Below are 18107 nucleotides of genomic sequence, written 5' to 3'. Positions count from 1 at the left end.
TCATGTAGGTACCTATAGACTGCAAACAAGTCACCCCTTAATTTTCTCTTTGTTAAACTAAATGGATTCAAGGAGCTCAATCTATAACTATTTGGCATGTTTTCTAATCCTTTAATCATTCTCGTAGCTCTTCTCTGAAACCTCTCCAATTTATCAACATCCTTCTTGAATGCTGGGTACCAGAACTGGACACAGCATTCCAGCCTCAGTCACAAGAGCATTAATTTTTCTTATTGGTTAATAAATGCAGAAGAAAATGAACTGTCAGAAGCTGCTTTGCATAATACAAGTGAGAGCACAAATAGGAGGGACTCTGTATGTTAAGCAAGGGAGCACTGATCAGTGTGCAGTTGGAATTCTGTGTTTGAGCAGGTGCTCTCAAGTGTATCTAACAGCATTCCTGATGCATTCTTTGAAAATTTAGCCTTTATGGTCCATTTCGGAGATTGGCCATACACTGTACAGATAAGCCTGCAGCAACTTTTCTAATGCTCAACAATATACCATTGTATTACATATTTTGCCAACCCTGCCAAGACTAACTAAATCACTACATCTATACTAAGCAAATATGCAAAAATTCTTCTAACAGAAACACAAGTGCAAAACCCCTTTCCTTTCTTAAAATCAGAAACTTTTTTCCTTAAAAGTGTATTTTCTATGTTTTATAATTGTTTTCCAAATTAAACCATTGGTTTTTCAATACAAATGTTCTCTGTTAAAAATGTTGACAAAAAAATTATCAACAGTCAAGTAATGCTGCTTCACAATATCATGCCAGTTAACTTTTCTTCATTTTTTTATCATCTTCATCTGCATCAACATGGCTGCTAATTATGGGCTGAATCCTGAAAATTTAGGCCATTCTACTCTACAGAGATTACAGTGGCATAGCTCTGGTGCCATAGCTATGCCAGCACAGACATGTATATAGACACAGCCTATAGCAACGGAAGAAGTTTTTCCATCCCTGTAGGAACACCATCTCCCCAAGCGATGGTAGCTAGGGACTTGTCTACACTCGAAATGCTACAGTGGCACTGCTACTGCCCTGCACCTGCACTACTGTAGCTCTTCAGTGCAATTTTCTCATTGGCGTAGGTAATCCGCCTCCCTGAGAGGCAGTAGGTAGGTCAACAGAAGCAGTCTTCCATCGACCTAGCACTGTCTACATAAACGTTAGGCTGGCTTAACTACGCAGCTCAGGGGTGTGGATTTTTTACATCCCTAAGCAATGCAGTTAAGCCAACTTAATTTTCTAGTGTAGATCAGGGCTGACGTCTAAACAGTCGTTACACACTCACACCAATCAATCAATGGAAGTACTCATATGAGAAAGGGTTTGAAGGCTCATGACTTATATCAATGCGACGGCACATAAAGTGGGGGGGACACGACCTTTGTAAAGTAAGAAGAGTATTCTTGTATAGCCAACTATATTTTTGATCTACTGAAATGTCACTACGCAGATACAGTATAATTGAGGTGGGGGGGGTTAGAAGTAATGTGCCCCTTCTTGTGCAGTAAAGAAATTAAAGCTTTCAGGTTTGTCAGGACACTATGTAATGGTATGAGCTCGCTCAAATCTTGTTATAGTCAAGTTAAAAACCCCATGGAGATTGACAGGTCTGAATACACCTTTCAATTAGCATAACTGTAAATATAAGCCCCCACTTAAGACAACGAGTATGTGAGCTCACCCAGGAGCTTTTGTTGAATACTGTTTTAGACAGGGCTGGGGGTGGGGAGAAGGCAGAACAAAAGAAAAAAGTGGGATAAGCACAGGAAACAGAGAGAGAGCCTGAAGAAACAGCTGAAAGAAGTTGACCCTGGAAGATATATGGGGAGATGTTTTGGGGTCAGGGGTGCAAACTAAAAGTACTCTTGGTGCTGTGAGCAAAAGAAGCTGTTTTCTGCTATTTGATTCCTTCTGCATTCAGAGACACAGGACTTTGTACAATCCTTGTAAACAAACTAAACTGCATCAGAGAAGTACCTATTACCCTTTCTCCTCCTAACTGGACCAACCAACTAAACGCTGATTTTTTGAGTAGCTCGGGTCAAAAAGGGGAACAGTAGTGCCTTGCAGTCTATTTGAAATATATTGATTCTCAAAGGTTTTGTAAGCAATGGTGGAATACAGTACTTAGATTATATTTTACTTATTCTAGGACCCTACCAAGTTAAAATAAAAAAGTAAAATAATATGAAACAAGATCCTGCATTATTTCACTTACTCACATATCCCTGAGAGGTGTTTTTATTTGTTTGTTTTTACACACACATACACACACAGTTAGCAAATGTGCAGACCCTAAGAACAAGAAAGTTTTTACATCTCTGCACCTTCAGAAGCTAATTCACTCCAGCTAATATTTCTTCAAAGGGATCTTTTGTCCATATGACGTACATTTTAAACTTTTTGTTGCCTTTTCACAGAAAATGAAAAGCATGGGTCTGAAACTTAAATAGATCTGGAAAACTTAAATGATGTGTTTTATGTTTCCAAATTGCTGGGAAAAGATTACATTCCTCATGTACTACAGACTTCTATTCAAGTTTTTCTTTAGAGACTACATATGAATAAATGAAATCTACTAAAATATACCAGATACAAAGCCTTGCATAATGACAGATTTCAGGGTAGCAGCCCTGTTAGTCTGTATCCGCAAAAAGAAAAGGAGTACTTGTGGCACCTTAGAGACTAACAAATTTATTTGAGCATAAGCTTTCGTGAGCTACAGCTCGCTCACGAAAGCTTATGCTCAAATAAATTTGTTAGTCTCTAAGGTGCCACAAGCACTCCTTTTCTTTTTACCAAATACAAAGGATCAGATAACTTCTGAGAACACCATTTGTACAAACAGAAGGCTTCCCACAACACAGAAGGATAAAGGATTAATCACAACATATATAAAAGACCACAGACATTTGTGCTTCAGTTCTACTGACAGTACATAAAAAGTAGATTTGATTTAGGACTCTGAAATCCATTGGTTTCTTCTGCAGTCTTCTTAGTACCTATCTCCATTGGAAGAATTGGTGGTAATGCTGGTTGCCATTGATACCAGCTCAGGCTTTTCCAGCAAGACTATACAATAAGAGATACAGGGGAGTAGGTAATGTTAATTATTTCATTCCCGATCAAGGTTAACTGCTTAAAGAAGTCCTCTACCACATGTTCCACACTTGGACAATTGAAATTCAGAGAGGTGGCATTTTTTGTGGCTGGGTCCTTAGTGATGTGTACTTGCATCGCATTTAATTTGAATTCTACAAATTCCACCATCCTCTCAAATCAGACAATAATCCAGATGGAAATTCTCATATATAATACAGAAAAGGAAATGGATTTTCTTTAGCTTGTTAGCAGTTCATTAAAAATGTGCAGTCACTTTAGAGTGCCAGGGTATGTTTACCTATTCCATATTTTTGATAAGTAGATCTACCTTTAAGCCTTTTCTAAGTTATTGTACCTCTCTTGCATACTTTCTAAACTCAATACTGTTTTTATGTCTGATGGCTACGAATACAATATCTGCAATGCATTCTAGCATTTGTTTTCACTTCTGTAACAATGCAATGCAATTAAACATCAGTTACTAATACTGAAAGAAGAAACATAACTGCAGAAAAAGTCAGTGGTAAATTCACTCACACCTGTGTGGCAAGCTGTTCATGACTAATAACAATGGCATCCCTGAGTGCTAACTAAATATCAGTTTGTTGAAAGAAACCAGACACCAAGTTTAGCCAATGCCTGTCAAAACTGTCCTGAGGTTTTGTTTTATTAACTTTACTGTATGTACAAAACTCTATAGCTGTCTAAGCAACACCTGTAACAGACCCTTTTTTCCAATGCGTATCAAAGGTACCACCAGATCTCTCCCATTTCAGGGAGTTCCCTCGTTTGGGGGGTTTATTTTAAGACAGCTGGGACAGTAGCTCCATGTGATCAATGATACCTTGTGTCAATGATCCACTGAAAAGTCTTTTCTTTTTTTTTTTTTTTTTTTTACCTTCCACCTCCCCCTTGCAGCCCATGTGTCAGCCTCTGCCCTGCACTTCTTTGCCACTATTGCCGAGAGGCACCGCACACAGCGCCGTGTCACTTACCAGTTGCATGCCACAGACAAAGATCAGCGTGCACCTGCCGCTGCAATAACCCATGGTTTCCAAGAGCCCTCGCCACGTAGAGCCCAACTTGATCCAATCAGATGGCGGGAGAGGCCAGGCACACCTGAGCGGGGCTCCGGGGGCTTTCGCCTGCTGCCGCCGCCGCCAGCGCGTCCCGGGAAATGACAGGCATTAGGACCCGCTGCGCCGGGTTAGCAGCCGCTGCTACCTTCGCTCTCCCTGTGCACCACGGAGCGAGCCTCCAGCGAGCGCGTCGGCGGCAGCGCGGGGGGCAATGCTGCGCCAGGTGCCAGCAGGAGCAGCCGCGCTGTGCCGCGAAGCCCCAGAGGCATCTGGGCTTCAAAGCCTGCCCCCCAGCTCAGCTCGCAAAGCCTCCAGGGCGGCGGCGGGGCCGAGCTCAGTTCATGCTGGGCAGCAGCGCGCCCCCTTCCTCCTCCTCTCTCCCAGCCGGGTCTCGGGCAGCGCCAGCAGCGGCCGCCCCTCTGCTGGGAGGCTTAGCCGGGTCTCCCGACTCCCCTGGGCGAAGGCTTCAGCGGCTCCATGCGGCGCCGGCCGGGCTCCCCGCGCAGTAGCAGCGGGAGGAGAGCGTGGCACGGAGCTGGCGGCGGCTGCTCAGCGGCATGGCACGGGGCTGGCTCGCAACGTGGGGGCTGCCGCTGCTCTGCCTGCTCCAGCGCAGCCCGGCTGAGACGCGGGGAAGGGAGGAGGGGTGCCCACTCCCCTCAGGGCTCGGGCTCTGCAACAGACTTTGCTGCTCCCCCCCCTCACCAGCCAGCGGTGAAATCTTCACTTCCCCGAGCTCCCCCTGCCCGCGCAGCCGGGCGGCCTTGGCGGTGGGCGGTGGCGGGAGCTGCTGTGGCTGCCACACGCGCTCTGGCGGCAGATGCTGGGGAGGAGGGGGCTGCTCTTTGGGTCAGGTACCGGGGCGGGCGGAGGTGCCGGCTGCGGTGGGGACGCGGCTCCTCTCCGGGAGCCGCGGGGGCACTTGAGGCTGCGAGGTCCCCGCTCGGCCAGACCCCCGCCCCCGCTCCCATTTTTGGAAGGGGCGGCGGCGGCTGCCGCTCAGAGAGCGATCTGGACTGGGCGCGGGAGGAGCTCTCTGCTGCCGCCTGCCGGGGCACCGCGGGAGGAACGGCGCGAAACGCGGGCAGTGCCACGGGGGGGCACCTGGCTGGGACCTGGCCCTCGGCGCCTCCGCCCCACGCCGCCCAGGAGCGCGTCCCAGGTCCCTGCAGAAAGAGAAGCGGCTTCCCTTGGGGCCCCCAGTTCTCCTTGCTCAAAAGCGATGGAAGGGATGAGCGGAGGGAAGCCCAGGGGAAGGTTGACTGGAAGGTGACTTGTGGGGGGCGGCTGCTGGAAAGAGGAGAGGGGCTTGGGAAATGGGGAGTGGGTTGGATGGTGGGGCAGATCTGGTGGAGGGAGCAAAAGAATGGGAAATCTTTCCTGAACCTCCTCCCCCCACACCCACACTTCCAACACACACACACACACACTGCCAAGCTCATCATCAGAAGCAAGCGCCCCACAGATCAGGGCACATCAACTGAAAGCAGCACCAGATCCTGCCAGAACAGATGCAGGATCTGCAGATATATCTCCACTGCTGCAATGATCAACATCTCCCTGCACAACACAGGTTTCAAGCTCCATGGATTCATACACATGCCTATCACAACGTGTGGTGTAGCCCTAGTAGCAACTATGTGGGTGAAACCAGACAATCACTATGATCTCAAATGAACTCACAGGAAAATGATAAAAGACAACAACACCCTGTCCCCTATGGGTGAACACTTTTCACAAAGCGATTATTCCATATCTGACTTGTCAGTCCTCATCCTGAAAGGAAATCTGCACAACACTTTCAAAAGATGAGTCTAGGAGTTTAAATTCACAACTTTGCTAGACACTAAAAGATATCGTCTTAATAAAGACACTGGACTTATGGTTTATTATAACTATCTGTAACCCACTAACTCCCTTTTTTTGTCCTATGACTGGAGGGGTGTTAACAGGCCACTTTACCTTGAATGGTCCCTTAGAATGTGTGCTTATGGTAAAGAATCTTTCAATCTTGTATTTAGCTATGACACTCTGGGTACCTTTCCCAGACCTGTAGAAGAGCTCTGTGTAGCTCAGAGGTTTGTCTTTTTCACCAACAGAAGGTGGTCTAATAAGAGATATTACCTCACCCACCTTGTCTCTCCAATATCCTGGAACTGATACAGCTATAAGCGCACTGCATACAACTTCTGATGTTACTCAAAATTGCTTCAAGACTGTTGGAAGAGATAAATTCAGTGTCTTGTGAAGCACTATGGAAAATATTTGCATTGGCTGGTGTGTTCCAGTCTTTTTGATTTCCAAGGTGTCCAAAATATGTGGGTAAAGTTTGTGGGGGAAAATACAGCATTATGTCATTTAAACTATCTAGTATCTGTAAGACTGCAAAGCCATTTACCTGCTGTGTCATCAGAAACACTCGACACAATGTTCCAGGGAGGTCACTCTTTTGGCTGAGTTACTGATTAATGATGTTGTTTTAGCAATTATACCAACAATTATGAATGGCAGGAATCTCACTAGGTTTACTAATCAAATTTAGACAGTGACTTGCACAATGGACATGCAGTGCCACTGGATACTCACTGTGAATGAATGCCTCACTCCAGAAAAAAGAAAAAGAGTACTTGTGGCACCTTAGAGAATAACAAATTTATTTGAGCATAAGCTCTCATGAGCTACAGCTCACTTCATCGGATGCATGCAGTGGAAAATACAGTGGGGAGATTTTATGTACACAGAGAACATGAAACAATGGCTGTTACCATACACACTGTAAGGAGAGTGATCAGGTAAGGTGAGCTATTACCAGCAGGAGAAAAAAAATCCTTTTGTAGTGATAATCAAGGTGGGCCGTTTCCAGCAGTTGACAAGAACGTGTGAGGAACAGTGGGGTGGGGGGGAATAAACATGGGGAAATAGTTTTACTTTGTGTAATGACACATCCACTCCCAGTCTTTATTCAAGCCTAAAGTTAATGGTGTCCAGTTTGCAAATTAATACCAATTCAACAGTTTCTCATTGGTGTCTGTTTCTGAAGTTTTTTTGTTGAAGAATTGCCACTTTTAGGTCTGTAATCGAGTGACCAGAGAGATTGAAGTGTTCTCCGATTAGTTTTTGAATGTTATAATTCTTGACGTCTGATTTGTGTCCGTTTATTCTTTTACGTAGAGACTGTCCAGTTTGGCCAATGTACATGGCAGAGGAGCATTGCTGGCACATAATGGCATATATCACATTGGTAGATGTGCAGGTAAACGAACCTCTGATAGTGTGGCTGATGTGATTAGGCCCTATGACGGTGTTCCCTGAATAGACATGTGGACACAAGGGCTTTGTTGCAAGAATAGGTTCCTGGGTTAGTGTTTTTGTTGTGTGGTTGCTGGTGAGTATTTGCTTCATGTTGGGGGGCTGTCTGTAAGCAAGGACTGCCCTGTCTCCCAAGATCTGTGAGAGTGATGTGTCATCCTTCAGGATAGGTTGTAGATCCTTGATGATGCGTTGGAGAGGTTTTAATTGGGGGCTGAAGGTAATGGCTAGTGGCGTTCTGTTATTTTCTTTGTTGGGCCTGTCCTGTAGTAGGTAACTTCTGGGAACTCTTCTGGCTCTGTCAGTCTGTTTCTTCACTTCAGCAGGTGGGTACTGTAGTTGTAAGAATGCTTGATAGAGATCTTGTAGGTGTTTGTCTCTGTCTGAGGGGTTGGAGCAAATGCGGTTGTATCGTAGAGCTTGGCTGTAGACAATGGATCGTGCAGTGTGGTCTGGATGAAAACTGGAGGCATGTAGGTAGGAAAAGCTGTCAGTAGGTTTCTGGTATAGGGTGGTGTTTATGTGACCATCGCTTATGAGCACTGTAGTGTCCAGAAAGTGGGTCTCTTGTGTGAGCACTATCAAAGCCTAAATCTACAAGCTGAGATCATATGTGTCTGTAATAGTAACCTTGAGTGAGACCTCATTCAGTCATAGAGCTTAAGGCCAGAGGGGACCACTAGATCATCTAGTCTGATCTCCTGTATATCATAAGCCACCACCCAGCAGCTGCACACTAAACCCAACAACAGAAATTAAACCAAAGTAAATGAGACCCACGAGAGTCTCTAGACTGTTATGTGCCATAGACAGAGAATAGGAAGGACCGAGGTGCGCCAGTGCTCAAGATCCTTGCAATGGCGGGGAAATTATTTAGTGAGATATATCCAGATAATCCTTACAAGTAACCCTGTCACAGGGTTCACTCCACTCACTGCTGTGACACCTTTTTGTGGCTCATCTGGGGATTATCTCACCACTGGTTTTATGTCTCTTCTTGCAGTTCCCTAGACCCCAATTGTCCCAATCTCTCACGCAGGGGCTTCTCTTACTCTCTGTGAGCTGCAGCACTTCCTCTTCATGGCTTGGCCTTCCAGCCAGGTCACTATAGTCTCCCCACTTCTGGGGTATCCAAGTATCTCCAAATAAACTGCCTCAGGCAGTCTTCAAAGTCCACTGCCTTGTCCATGCCACTCCCAGTGGCTGGTAGGGGAACCCAGGCCCACTCTCTACGATGGGTTTCAGTCTAGGGACCCTACAATCAGCAGCTAAGGGCCCTGTGGTCTCATCCTTGCTGCAGTTCTCGCTAGACTTTTTCCTGCATCTTTCTCTCAATCCCAAGATTGACTGCTAACTCACTCCCCCTGCAGCCTCTTTCTGCCCTCCTCTCCCTGGCTTTATACAAGCCTAGCCTTTTCCTGCCAGGCTGGGATTCAGGTTCAGTTAGCACTGTATATCCAGCCTACACTTCACCCATGTGCAGCTCATCCTGTCAAGTAGCCCCCTTCTGAGCCATTTTAACTTCTTCAGGAGTGCTGTCACGTGAACTCCCCATCACAGACCTGTACCCACACACTACAGAGGAAGGCACTCCCCACCCCCAAGGTCATTGCCAATCTGGTGTGGGGGGAAATTCCTTCACAACCCCACTTTTGGCAATCAGTTGGACTCTGAACATATGAGCAAGAACCAGCCAGCCAAGCACCTGAGAGAGGGAATGCTCAGAGCTCTGGCCAGTCCTACCCAGTGTCCCATGTCCAGTCACCTGTCATGTAACTGGGCTCATAACCCAGTCAACCTCAAACCAAGTCAACAGAAGTACTATAGGGCAAGAAACTAAAACAGAAGAAACATTTCAACAAGAAGCTCAAACTTTTACTCCCACTGCAAGTGATAGACCCTGTCCAGTTCTGAACACAAAATTGCTGGCAGCCTGTCAAAGTAACAGCTATACCATCCACAATGTCATATGGTATAACTGCCACTGAGGATCAGCCATGCGGGGAAAAGAAGACATCTAAACAAAACCAAAAAGTCAGATTGGTTCTTGAGGACACCCAGCATGCTATTGATGGTGCTGACAGAAGTAACACATACTTGCCAGTCACTGATAAAAAGACACCAAGAACAGCAAACAGGCTCCAGGTTGAAAATCCACCTCCGCAGCTGAGGAAGTCACTGCAGAAAGAGCTATTTGGAGAACAAGAAGAGGCCATGTGATCAGAATGCCATGGAGATTCAGAGACAGTTATTACAAATGCCCAGCAAGAAGCAGAATAGTTCTCATCTACCAGAGAACTCTGGTTGTCTACCTTGAGCACCGCCCTTGACATCTCCATATGTGTGTTTTATTAACTGATGTCATTGATTTGTACTTGTTATTTTGGTTCATATTATGTTTGATTTTAATTTGGTTTTCTTTTTAATAGAGACAATGCAACAGAAGCTCCTGGAACTGCTGGAGACTGACCATTGTCATGTGATGGGGTAGTAACCTTTGTGACCCTAGCCCAAGACAGATGACTGGGAGACAGTTACCTCTTACTAGAACTCCTGTGTGTTACACATTTATTACATGGTAAATTTTTTACAATGAAAATGATAACAGAGCCCAGACAGAGTACAGTCCTTCATGGAGCTCTGTACCTTTCACTTCCTACCCCTCCTTTATTACAGTTCCCTCCTTCCCCTGATTCTTCTGTTTCCATCTGTCTCCGTTGCTCTGTTTTCCCACTTCCCCTTTTCTCCCACCTCTGCTTCTTCACCCCCTTTGCCCTTATCTTGTTCTATCCATTCCATGTTAATCCTCTGTGCTTCTTTCCATGCCATTTAACTCCCTTGGATCATTCTCCTTCTTGCCTTCTCCACATTCCCCTGGAGCCTGCTTCTTCCCCAGGAGCTCTGTAGCCTGTTGCTCCCTGAACCACCACGCTAGAGCCTACTCTCTGCCTCTGCAGCCATTCCCCTCCATTTCTGCCCCAGCTGCTCTCCACCAGCAGTTGCACTGAGGAGGAAAGAAAATCAGCTAGCAGAGCAGAAAAAAGGAATATAAACATGCCAGTTCAACTGTATGTTTTAGCTTTGGATGACTTGCTTGAAATCCTTATGTCTGTCTCATCTTGTGAGTATTCTTGAATCCTTGGGGCACTGCTGTGCAGTCAGATGAGTAGTTAAGGTCAAGTGAAGATCACATGACCTATGTATTTATTACAGAATCTCTCTAGTTTTCTGCAAACAGCATGGGGATTCCTGTTCTCATGCAAGCTGGGATTTGAAGAGCTAGGCACATGTCCCTCCTTCCTAACCAATGCCAGTCAAATATTGTTAATGATGTTGACCTTTAAATTGTCCTCCGGAGGGAATCTGTTAACCCTCACTGAGATGGTTGTGAAGAGTTCACACCTCTCGTTTAGCTATGTAGTCTGTAACAGACTTGGCACAGCATAGGTTTGCTGTTGTTTCATCTTTGGAAGGTTTTTCCTTACAATCATAAAATATTATTTCAAAAAATAAAAAAGCTTATGCTCTGATGAACCTCATGGAGTGAGGGCGGACTATATCCTTGGCCCCCATCCCCATATCTAACATCGTGAGGCTCACTTTTGTGCACTTTACATTAGCCAGGGTGGAGCTAGTCTGAAAGAGCTGTAGAGCAGACACTCCGGTCTTTCCGCAGGCCAGTTTGGATCCATTCTATGGCCCATGTGGTTTGGTGTGCAGAAAAGACAGCTGTGCACATATGTACAGTGTATTTGTTTCTTTGGTTCAAACATAATTAACTTAGGATCTGTTGTGTGTATTCAGCAAGCAGTTTTCAAATGCTTAGATCAAAACTGATTTCCTTGGAAACTAGGCTGGAGACTGCTTCTCACTGAAGATCGTACCACACAAAACGTTAACTTTCAGACATCAGTGATTCCACTGAAAGGTTCGTAATATAAAAATGATCACAAGGGGGAGGGAGGAGTGTGTTCTTTCCCCACTCTCCTTGCTCTAAGAAATAGCTTAACTGATTATACTCATATTCCCAAAAATCATCTATGGTCATGGGCAAAGACTAGGGCTGTCAATTAATGGCAGTTAACTTATGCAATTAACTCAAAAAAATTAATCGCTATTAAATTGCACTTACAACAATAGAATACCAATTAAAAATTATTAAATATTTTGAATGTTTTTCTACATTTCCAATATTGCTTTTAATTACAATACAGAATATAAAGTGCACAGTTTTCACTTTATATATTATTATTTTGATTACAAATATATGCACTGTAAAAATGATAAACAAAAGAAATTGTATTTTTCAGTTCATCTCATACAAGTACTGAAGTGCTTTATTGTGAAAGTGTAACTTACAAATGGAGATTTTTTTTGGTTACATAACTGCACTCAAAAACAAACAGTGTAAAACGTTAGAGCCTACAAGTGCACTCAGTCCTACTTCTTATTCTGCCAATAGCTAAGACAAACAAGTCTGTTTACATTGACGGGAGATAATGCTGCCTGCTTCTTATTTACAATGTCACCTGAAAGTGAGGACAGGCGTTCGCATAGCACTTTTGTAGCCGGCATTGCAAGGTATTTACATGACAGATATGCTAAACATTTGTATGCCCTTTCATGCTTTGGCCACCAGTCCAGAGGACATGCTTCCATGCTGATGATGCTCGTTAAAAAAAAAAAAGTCTCAATTAAATTTGTGACTGTACTCTTTGTGCAAGAATTGTATGTCTCCTGCTCTGTTTTACCCGCATTCTGCCATATATGTCATGTTATAGCAGCCTTGGATGATGTTATAGCAGCACATGTTCGTTTTAAGAACAGTTTCACAGCAGATTTGACAAAACGCAAAGAAGGTACCAATGTGAGATTTCTAAGGATAGCTACAGCACTCGACCCAAGGTTTAAGAATCGGAAGTGCTGTCCAAAATCTGAGAGGGACGAGGTGTGTAGCATGCTTTTAGAAGTATTAAAAGAGCAACGCTCTGATGCGGAAACTATAGAACCCAAACCACCAAAAAAGGAAATCAACCTTCTGGTGGTGGCGGCATCTGACTCAGATGATGAAAATGAACATGCGTCAGTCCGCATTGCTTTGGATCATTATCAAAGAGAACCCATCATCAACATGGAAGAATGTCCTCTGGTTGAAGCACGAGGGACATATGAATGTTTAGTGCATCTGGCATGTAAATATCTTGCAATGCCAGTTACAACAGTACCAGGTGCATGCCTGCTCTCACTTTCAGGTGACATTGTAAACAAGAAGCAGGCAGCATTATCTCCTGCAAATTGTAACCAACCTTGTTTGTCTGAGTGATTGGCGGACCAAGAAGTAGGACTGAGTGGACTTGTAGTCTCTGTCATGGGAAAATTAACAACTCATTGTGTTTGGATCAGAACAAAGTCTGAGGCTCCTTTATTCAAGCATGCGCATACAGGGAGAGTCAGCCGGAGCTGCTCTGGCGTAAACAGAAAATACAGGAGTTTATATAGCTGAAAACCACAATTGGTCAAGCACACTTCCACCAAGGGAGCTTTCCCTTATTTGGCATACAATCTGAGCCTTAACAGTAGTTTTGCCTTATTTGGAATATTTTCCTGTTATTGACAGGTTGTTCTTTGTGGTTAATGGGTCTTTCCTAATTTCTAGCTCTTAGGGTTACATTTCTTAAGCTATGCTGTTGCAATTGCCCAACAATGGAATATTCCTCACTCTTTTCTTATGCTCTATATGCACAGTTAGCTCGACAAAAGTTTTAGGCCTACTTGGGAAGTTTAGGCCTACTTGGGTCCACTGAATTTTTCCTCCACAGCTCTAAAGTTTTATATTGTTTTATTTTTGAATGCAGCTTTTTTTTTTTTTTTTACATAATTCTACATTTGTAAGTTCAACTTTCATGATAAAGAGATTGCACTACAGTACTGGTATGAAGTGAATTGAAAAATATAGTTTTTTGTTTTTTACAGTGCAAATGTTTGCAATCAAAAATAAATATAAAGTGAGCACTGTACACTTTGTATTCTGTGTTGTAATTGAAAATATATTTTAAAATGTAGTAAGCAAACAATAGAATACCATTTATTTTAAATATTTTTGGATAACAGCATGACTAATCGCGCAATTAGTCGTGATTAATTTTTTTATTCGTGTGATTAATCGCTTGACAGCCCTAGCAAAGACCAAGCTGGGGAGATGTCAGCCCAAATGGTGAATCTTCCAGGTGAATGAACAGAAACAGAATTTTGCTACTTTACATTGGTTACTATTTTCCTTAGTAATATGTCCAGACATGTATATCACAAGCAATTTTGCAAATGTACACAACATTCCATCCATATCTAAACATGCCCATCCATTAACATGTCTATACAGTCTGACACAAGTCTAGGCAAATCAATATAGATACCTGTCCACTATACTTGTCCTAGTTTCAAACTAGTTTTGGCAATATATAAAAAGCAGTAGTGGTGGTGGGAGAAGGAAATGTCACTTCAGTTTCACTAACACACTTGTTAAAATCATAGACCTTTTATGTATTACCAGGGGATGGGAAAAATGAGGAGAAAAAACAAATGTTATACATACAGAAAATTATTCTAAGCTTAAATACCTTTCACCAAGAACTCTATTGAAACCTGAAAGGCTGTAGTAATTTTAAACTATTTTTTTAACCTCATCCCTACCATGAAGATTGAATGTCAAGCACTCTTTTTCCCTCCTGCAGGATTTCAAGACTTGATTGCCCAAATGACAGTTTACTTATTTTACTGTCACATACTTTTTTGAAATGCCATAACAGGTTGATTACAGGTTTCACATTTTGCATAGTGACAAAATCATCTGTCATATAACAGACTGATGCCTGAAATCCATTTCACGAAGAAGCAGTTTCTATTGAAATTAATGCTATTCAGAGCATTGCAATGGATTTAAATATGTAAGTTTCTTAAGCAAGGCTCTGTTTTAGCTAAATGGCAAGAGCTATATTATCCCACTATGCATGGAATCAAAGCTTGTAAAATTCATCACATTAACTTGCCAGAGGCTGATCCAAAGGATGAGTGGGATCATTCCATCAGTGAAACAAAGAGGCAGTGCTCTGGTGCGAAGCCAAGTGACACTCCCAGCTGTTGCAGAGAGTAAGGTGTTTGCTGCCTGTCACTAGACCTTCTTTGGGGAATCCCATCAGCATATGGCCTAGAATTTAAAGTCTCCTCATACCACACTCTGGCTGCTGGGAGGAAAAAAAAAATGAGCTTTTTCTTTCCTCTGCCACCTAGAACCATTTGGCTGTTGGGAGTAGGGTTCCACTACTCTGGCCTTACACCTACCTTCTGACTAATGTAATGGGGATTTTCTATTAAACCACTTCTTGCCCAACCTGCAGGTTTTGATGAACATATAAAGTTCTTTATAGTAATAAGAATAGTGTGTTTAACATGTGACATCCTTACCTACCTTACCTTTTCTTGATTTTGTGCAATCAGGCTTTTGTAAGTGATGTGATAGGTAAACTACATTGTTGTTACTTAGCAATCTTAACTGGTTTCTGAAATAACTTTTTTGTTGTGGGAATTTCCCAAGTGTAGGTTTTGTTTTGTTTTGTTTTTACCACACAGAAGAAAAATGTGTGTTTAACTGACAATACAGGTTTGAAAATGGTAAGGAAATGGAATGAAATAGAGCACCAGATTATTAGATTATATTGAAGGAGTGAGTGGTGCTTCCCAAGAAGTTAATGGCTCCCATGGAGACCTCGATGCACACCTGGCAATCTACATATATTTACTAGGTAGGTAACTCGACCATGTATGCCTGCACCACACAGCATACCAACATTCAGAATGCTGGCAAAGAGTCATAGTAAGTTAACTGTTAGACCCACTTCTAGAGCCTAATCTGTTTGGTATTACAGCTAGGGCCTGATCCAAAGTCCACTGGAGTCAATGGAAAAACTCCTGCTAAGTTCAGTGGGCTTTGGAGCAGGCCCCTGAATGCATACATTATTAGACTGCTGTGCCTCAAAGTGAGTCCCTAAACCTGTCTGTGCCTTAGTTAGCACATTTGAAAGATATAGCAAATAATAATGCTTTCCATTAAACTAGGTCTTTTCCATTTGTAGCTCTTAAAGCATTATACAAAAATGGGTGAGCATTATTGGTCCCCTGTTTCACCTCATCTAAGTGCAGAGATTTGAAGCAATTTGTATGAGAGACACTTTGGTCTAGTGAGTAAAATATGGGTCATTTAAAGGATTCAAGATGAGGTTTGTTACTAGGTCTGTTATAATCCTCCTCTATAGCCTTTGGCAAGTCATTTAAACATTCTGGTTCTCAGTTATCTCATTGAAAAGATAGCAGTTTAGTATGTCATGATCTGTTTTCCATAAAAACATGTGGCAAGAATAGACTGATACCTTTTCTGATCAGATTACAAGTTTGGTTGATAAAGTTAACAGTGTTGCTGTAATATACTTAAACTTCTGTAAGTTATTTGACATGGTACCATGCAACATTTTGATTGAGAAACTGGAATGATACAAAATTAACATTGCACACATTACAAAACTGGCTAACTGATAGGTCTGAAAATGTAATTGTGAACAGGGAATTATTGTGGAGCAGGTGTGCATCTAGAAGAATTCCACAGGGACTGGTTTGTGGCTCTACACTATATATATATATATATATATATATATATATATATATTTTTGGTGAATTAATGATAATATTTGAAGAAAACGAAAAGATTGGGGTAAATAAGGAAGAGAATAAGTCATTGACACAGAGCAATCTAGGTCACTTCATCGTGTAGACACAAGCAAACAATATGTGTTTCAGTATGGCCAAATGTAAAGTCATACATCTAGGAACAAAGAATGCAGGCCATAATTACTGGATGGGGAACTGTAGTCTGGGAAGCAGTGACTCTGAAAAGGACTTGGGGGTTGTGGTGGATAATCAGTTGAAGATGAGCTCCCAGTGCAACACTGTGGCCAAAAGGGCTAATGTGATCCTTGGTTCTATAAACAGGGGAATCTCAAGAAGGAGTAGGGAGGTTATCTCACTCCTGTATTCGATAATATTTACTTTGTATGTAACAAGAACGCTACTGGTTTACTGTAATCTGCTGTCCACAATTCAAGAATACTGATAAATCAGAGAGAGTTCAGAGAAAAGCCAGAAAAATAATTAAAAGATTGGGAAAAAATGCCTTATGAGAGGAGCTCAATCTGTTTATCTTAACAAAGAGAAGGTTAAAGGGTAACTTGATTACAGTCTATAAATACCTGTCTGGGGAACAACCCCCCCTCCCCACCCCCCAGAGTAATAAAGGACTCTTCAATCTGGCAGGCAAAGGTCTCACAAGATCCAAAGGCTGGAATTTGAAGCTAGGCAAGTTCAGACTGGAAATAAGCCACACTTTTTAGACAGTTAGTTAACCATTGGAACACCTGACCTAGGGATTGTGGCGGATTCTCCATCACTGGAAAATTTTAAATCAATATTGGATGTTTTTCTAAAATATATATAACCATCATCATGGAAAAATCCCAAAGGGATGTGACCTCCTTGCAGATCGAGTGCCACCTGGATCTCAAGGTGGCCTGGCTGGATGTTCAGTTTATGGCCATCACTAGCAATCTCATGCCACGAAAGCATCTGGCACTCATGTGATTGCCAGCCATATACTGATTCAGTTTTAGCAGCTTTCTTGGTAAGGGCCATTATCAGAATAGAAGACCAATGAATTCTAAAATATATAAGATCTAGTTCAAACACCAGTTAGTTCAGGGAAGTCCTATCATCTGTCCCTTCCACAGAAAGAATTAGATGGTCACAATGGTCCCTTCTGGATTTATAATATATGAATTATATTATACTGTTTTAATTCTTTATCAATTAAGTCTTGTACCATCTGTTCCATTATTTAGCTCAGAATTGATGTCAGGCTGCCAGGTCTATAATTACCTGGATTATTCCATTTAAATGTTGGCACAACATTCACTTTCCCCCAGTCCCTTGGAACTTCCCCAGAGTTCAAAGGCTTATTGAAAAAAATCAACATTAATGGTCCAGATAGCTCTTTGGCCAGTTCTTTAAAACTCTTGGATGCAAGTTATCTGGGCATGCTGATTTGAAAATGTCTGACTTTGGTAGGTTTCAGAGTAAAAGCCGTGTTAGTCTGTATTCGCAAAAAGAAAAGGAGTACTTGTGGCACCTTAGAGACTAACCAATTTATTTGAGCATGAGCTTTCGTGAGCTACAGCTCACTTCATCAGATGTATACCGTGGAAACTGCAGCAGACTTTATATACACACAGAGAATATGAAACAATACCTCCTCCCACCCCACTGTCCTGCTGGTAATAGCTTATCTAAAGTGATCATCAGGTGGGCCATTTCCAGCACAAATCCAGGTTTTCTTGTGCTGGAAATGGCCCACCTGATGATCACTTTAGATAAGCTATTACCAGCAGGACAGTGGGGTGGGAGGAGGTATTGTTTCATATTCTCTGTGTGTATATAAAGTCTGCTGCAGTTTCCACGGTATACATCTGATGAAGTGAGCTGTAGCTCACGAAAGCTCA

The 18107-nt window shown here is 42.7% G+C and overlaps 1 protein-coding gene across 3 annotated transcripts in view; it reads right to left on the bottom strand.

The window, feature by feature from the left end:
* Positions 1-5196, bottom strand: part of NKAIN2 (sodium/potassium transporting ATPase interacting 2) — a 779150-nt gene extending 773954 nt beyond the window's left edge. For 2 of the 3 annotated variants that reach the window (XM_048844654.2, XM_048844656.2), the window contains exon 1: positions 4117-5196. In XM_048844654.2, coding sequence (XP_048700611.2) covers positions 4117-4170 — 54 coding nt within the window. In that variant the 5' untranslated portion in view covers positions 4171-5196. The remainder of the gene's footprint in view (positions 1-4116) is intronic. The other variant, XM_075126714.1, reaches the window with a different exon arrangement.
* Positions 5197-18107: the final 12911 nt, after the last annotated feature.

Source organism: Caretta caretta, chromosome 3 (genome assembly GCF_965140235.1).
Source record: "Caretta caretta isolate rCarCar2 chromosome 3, rCarCar1.hap1, whole genome shotgun sequence".
Lineage (NCBI taxonomy): Eukaryota > Metazoa > Chordata > Testudines > Cheloniidae > Caretta > Caretta caretta.
This window is presented reverse-complemented; position numbering and strand designations above follow the sequence as displayed.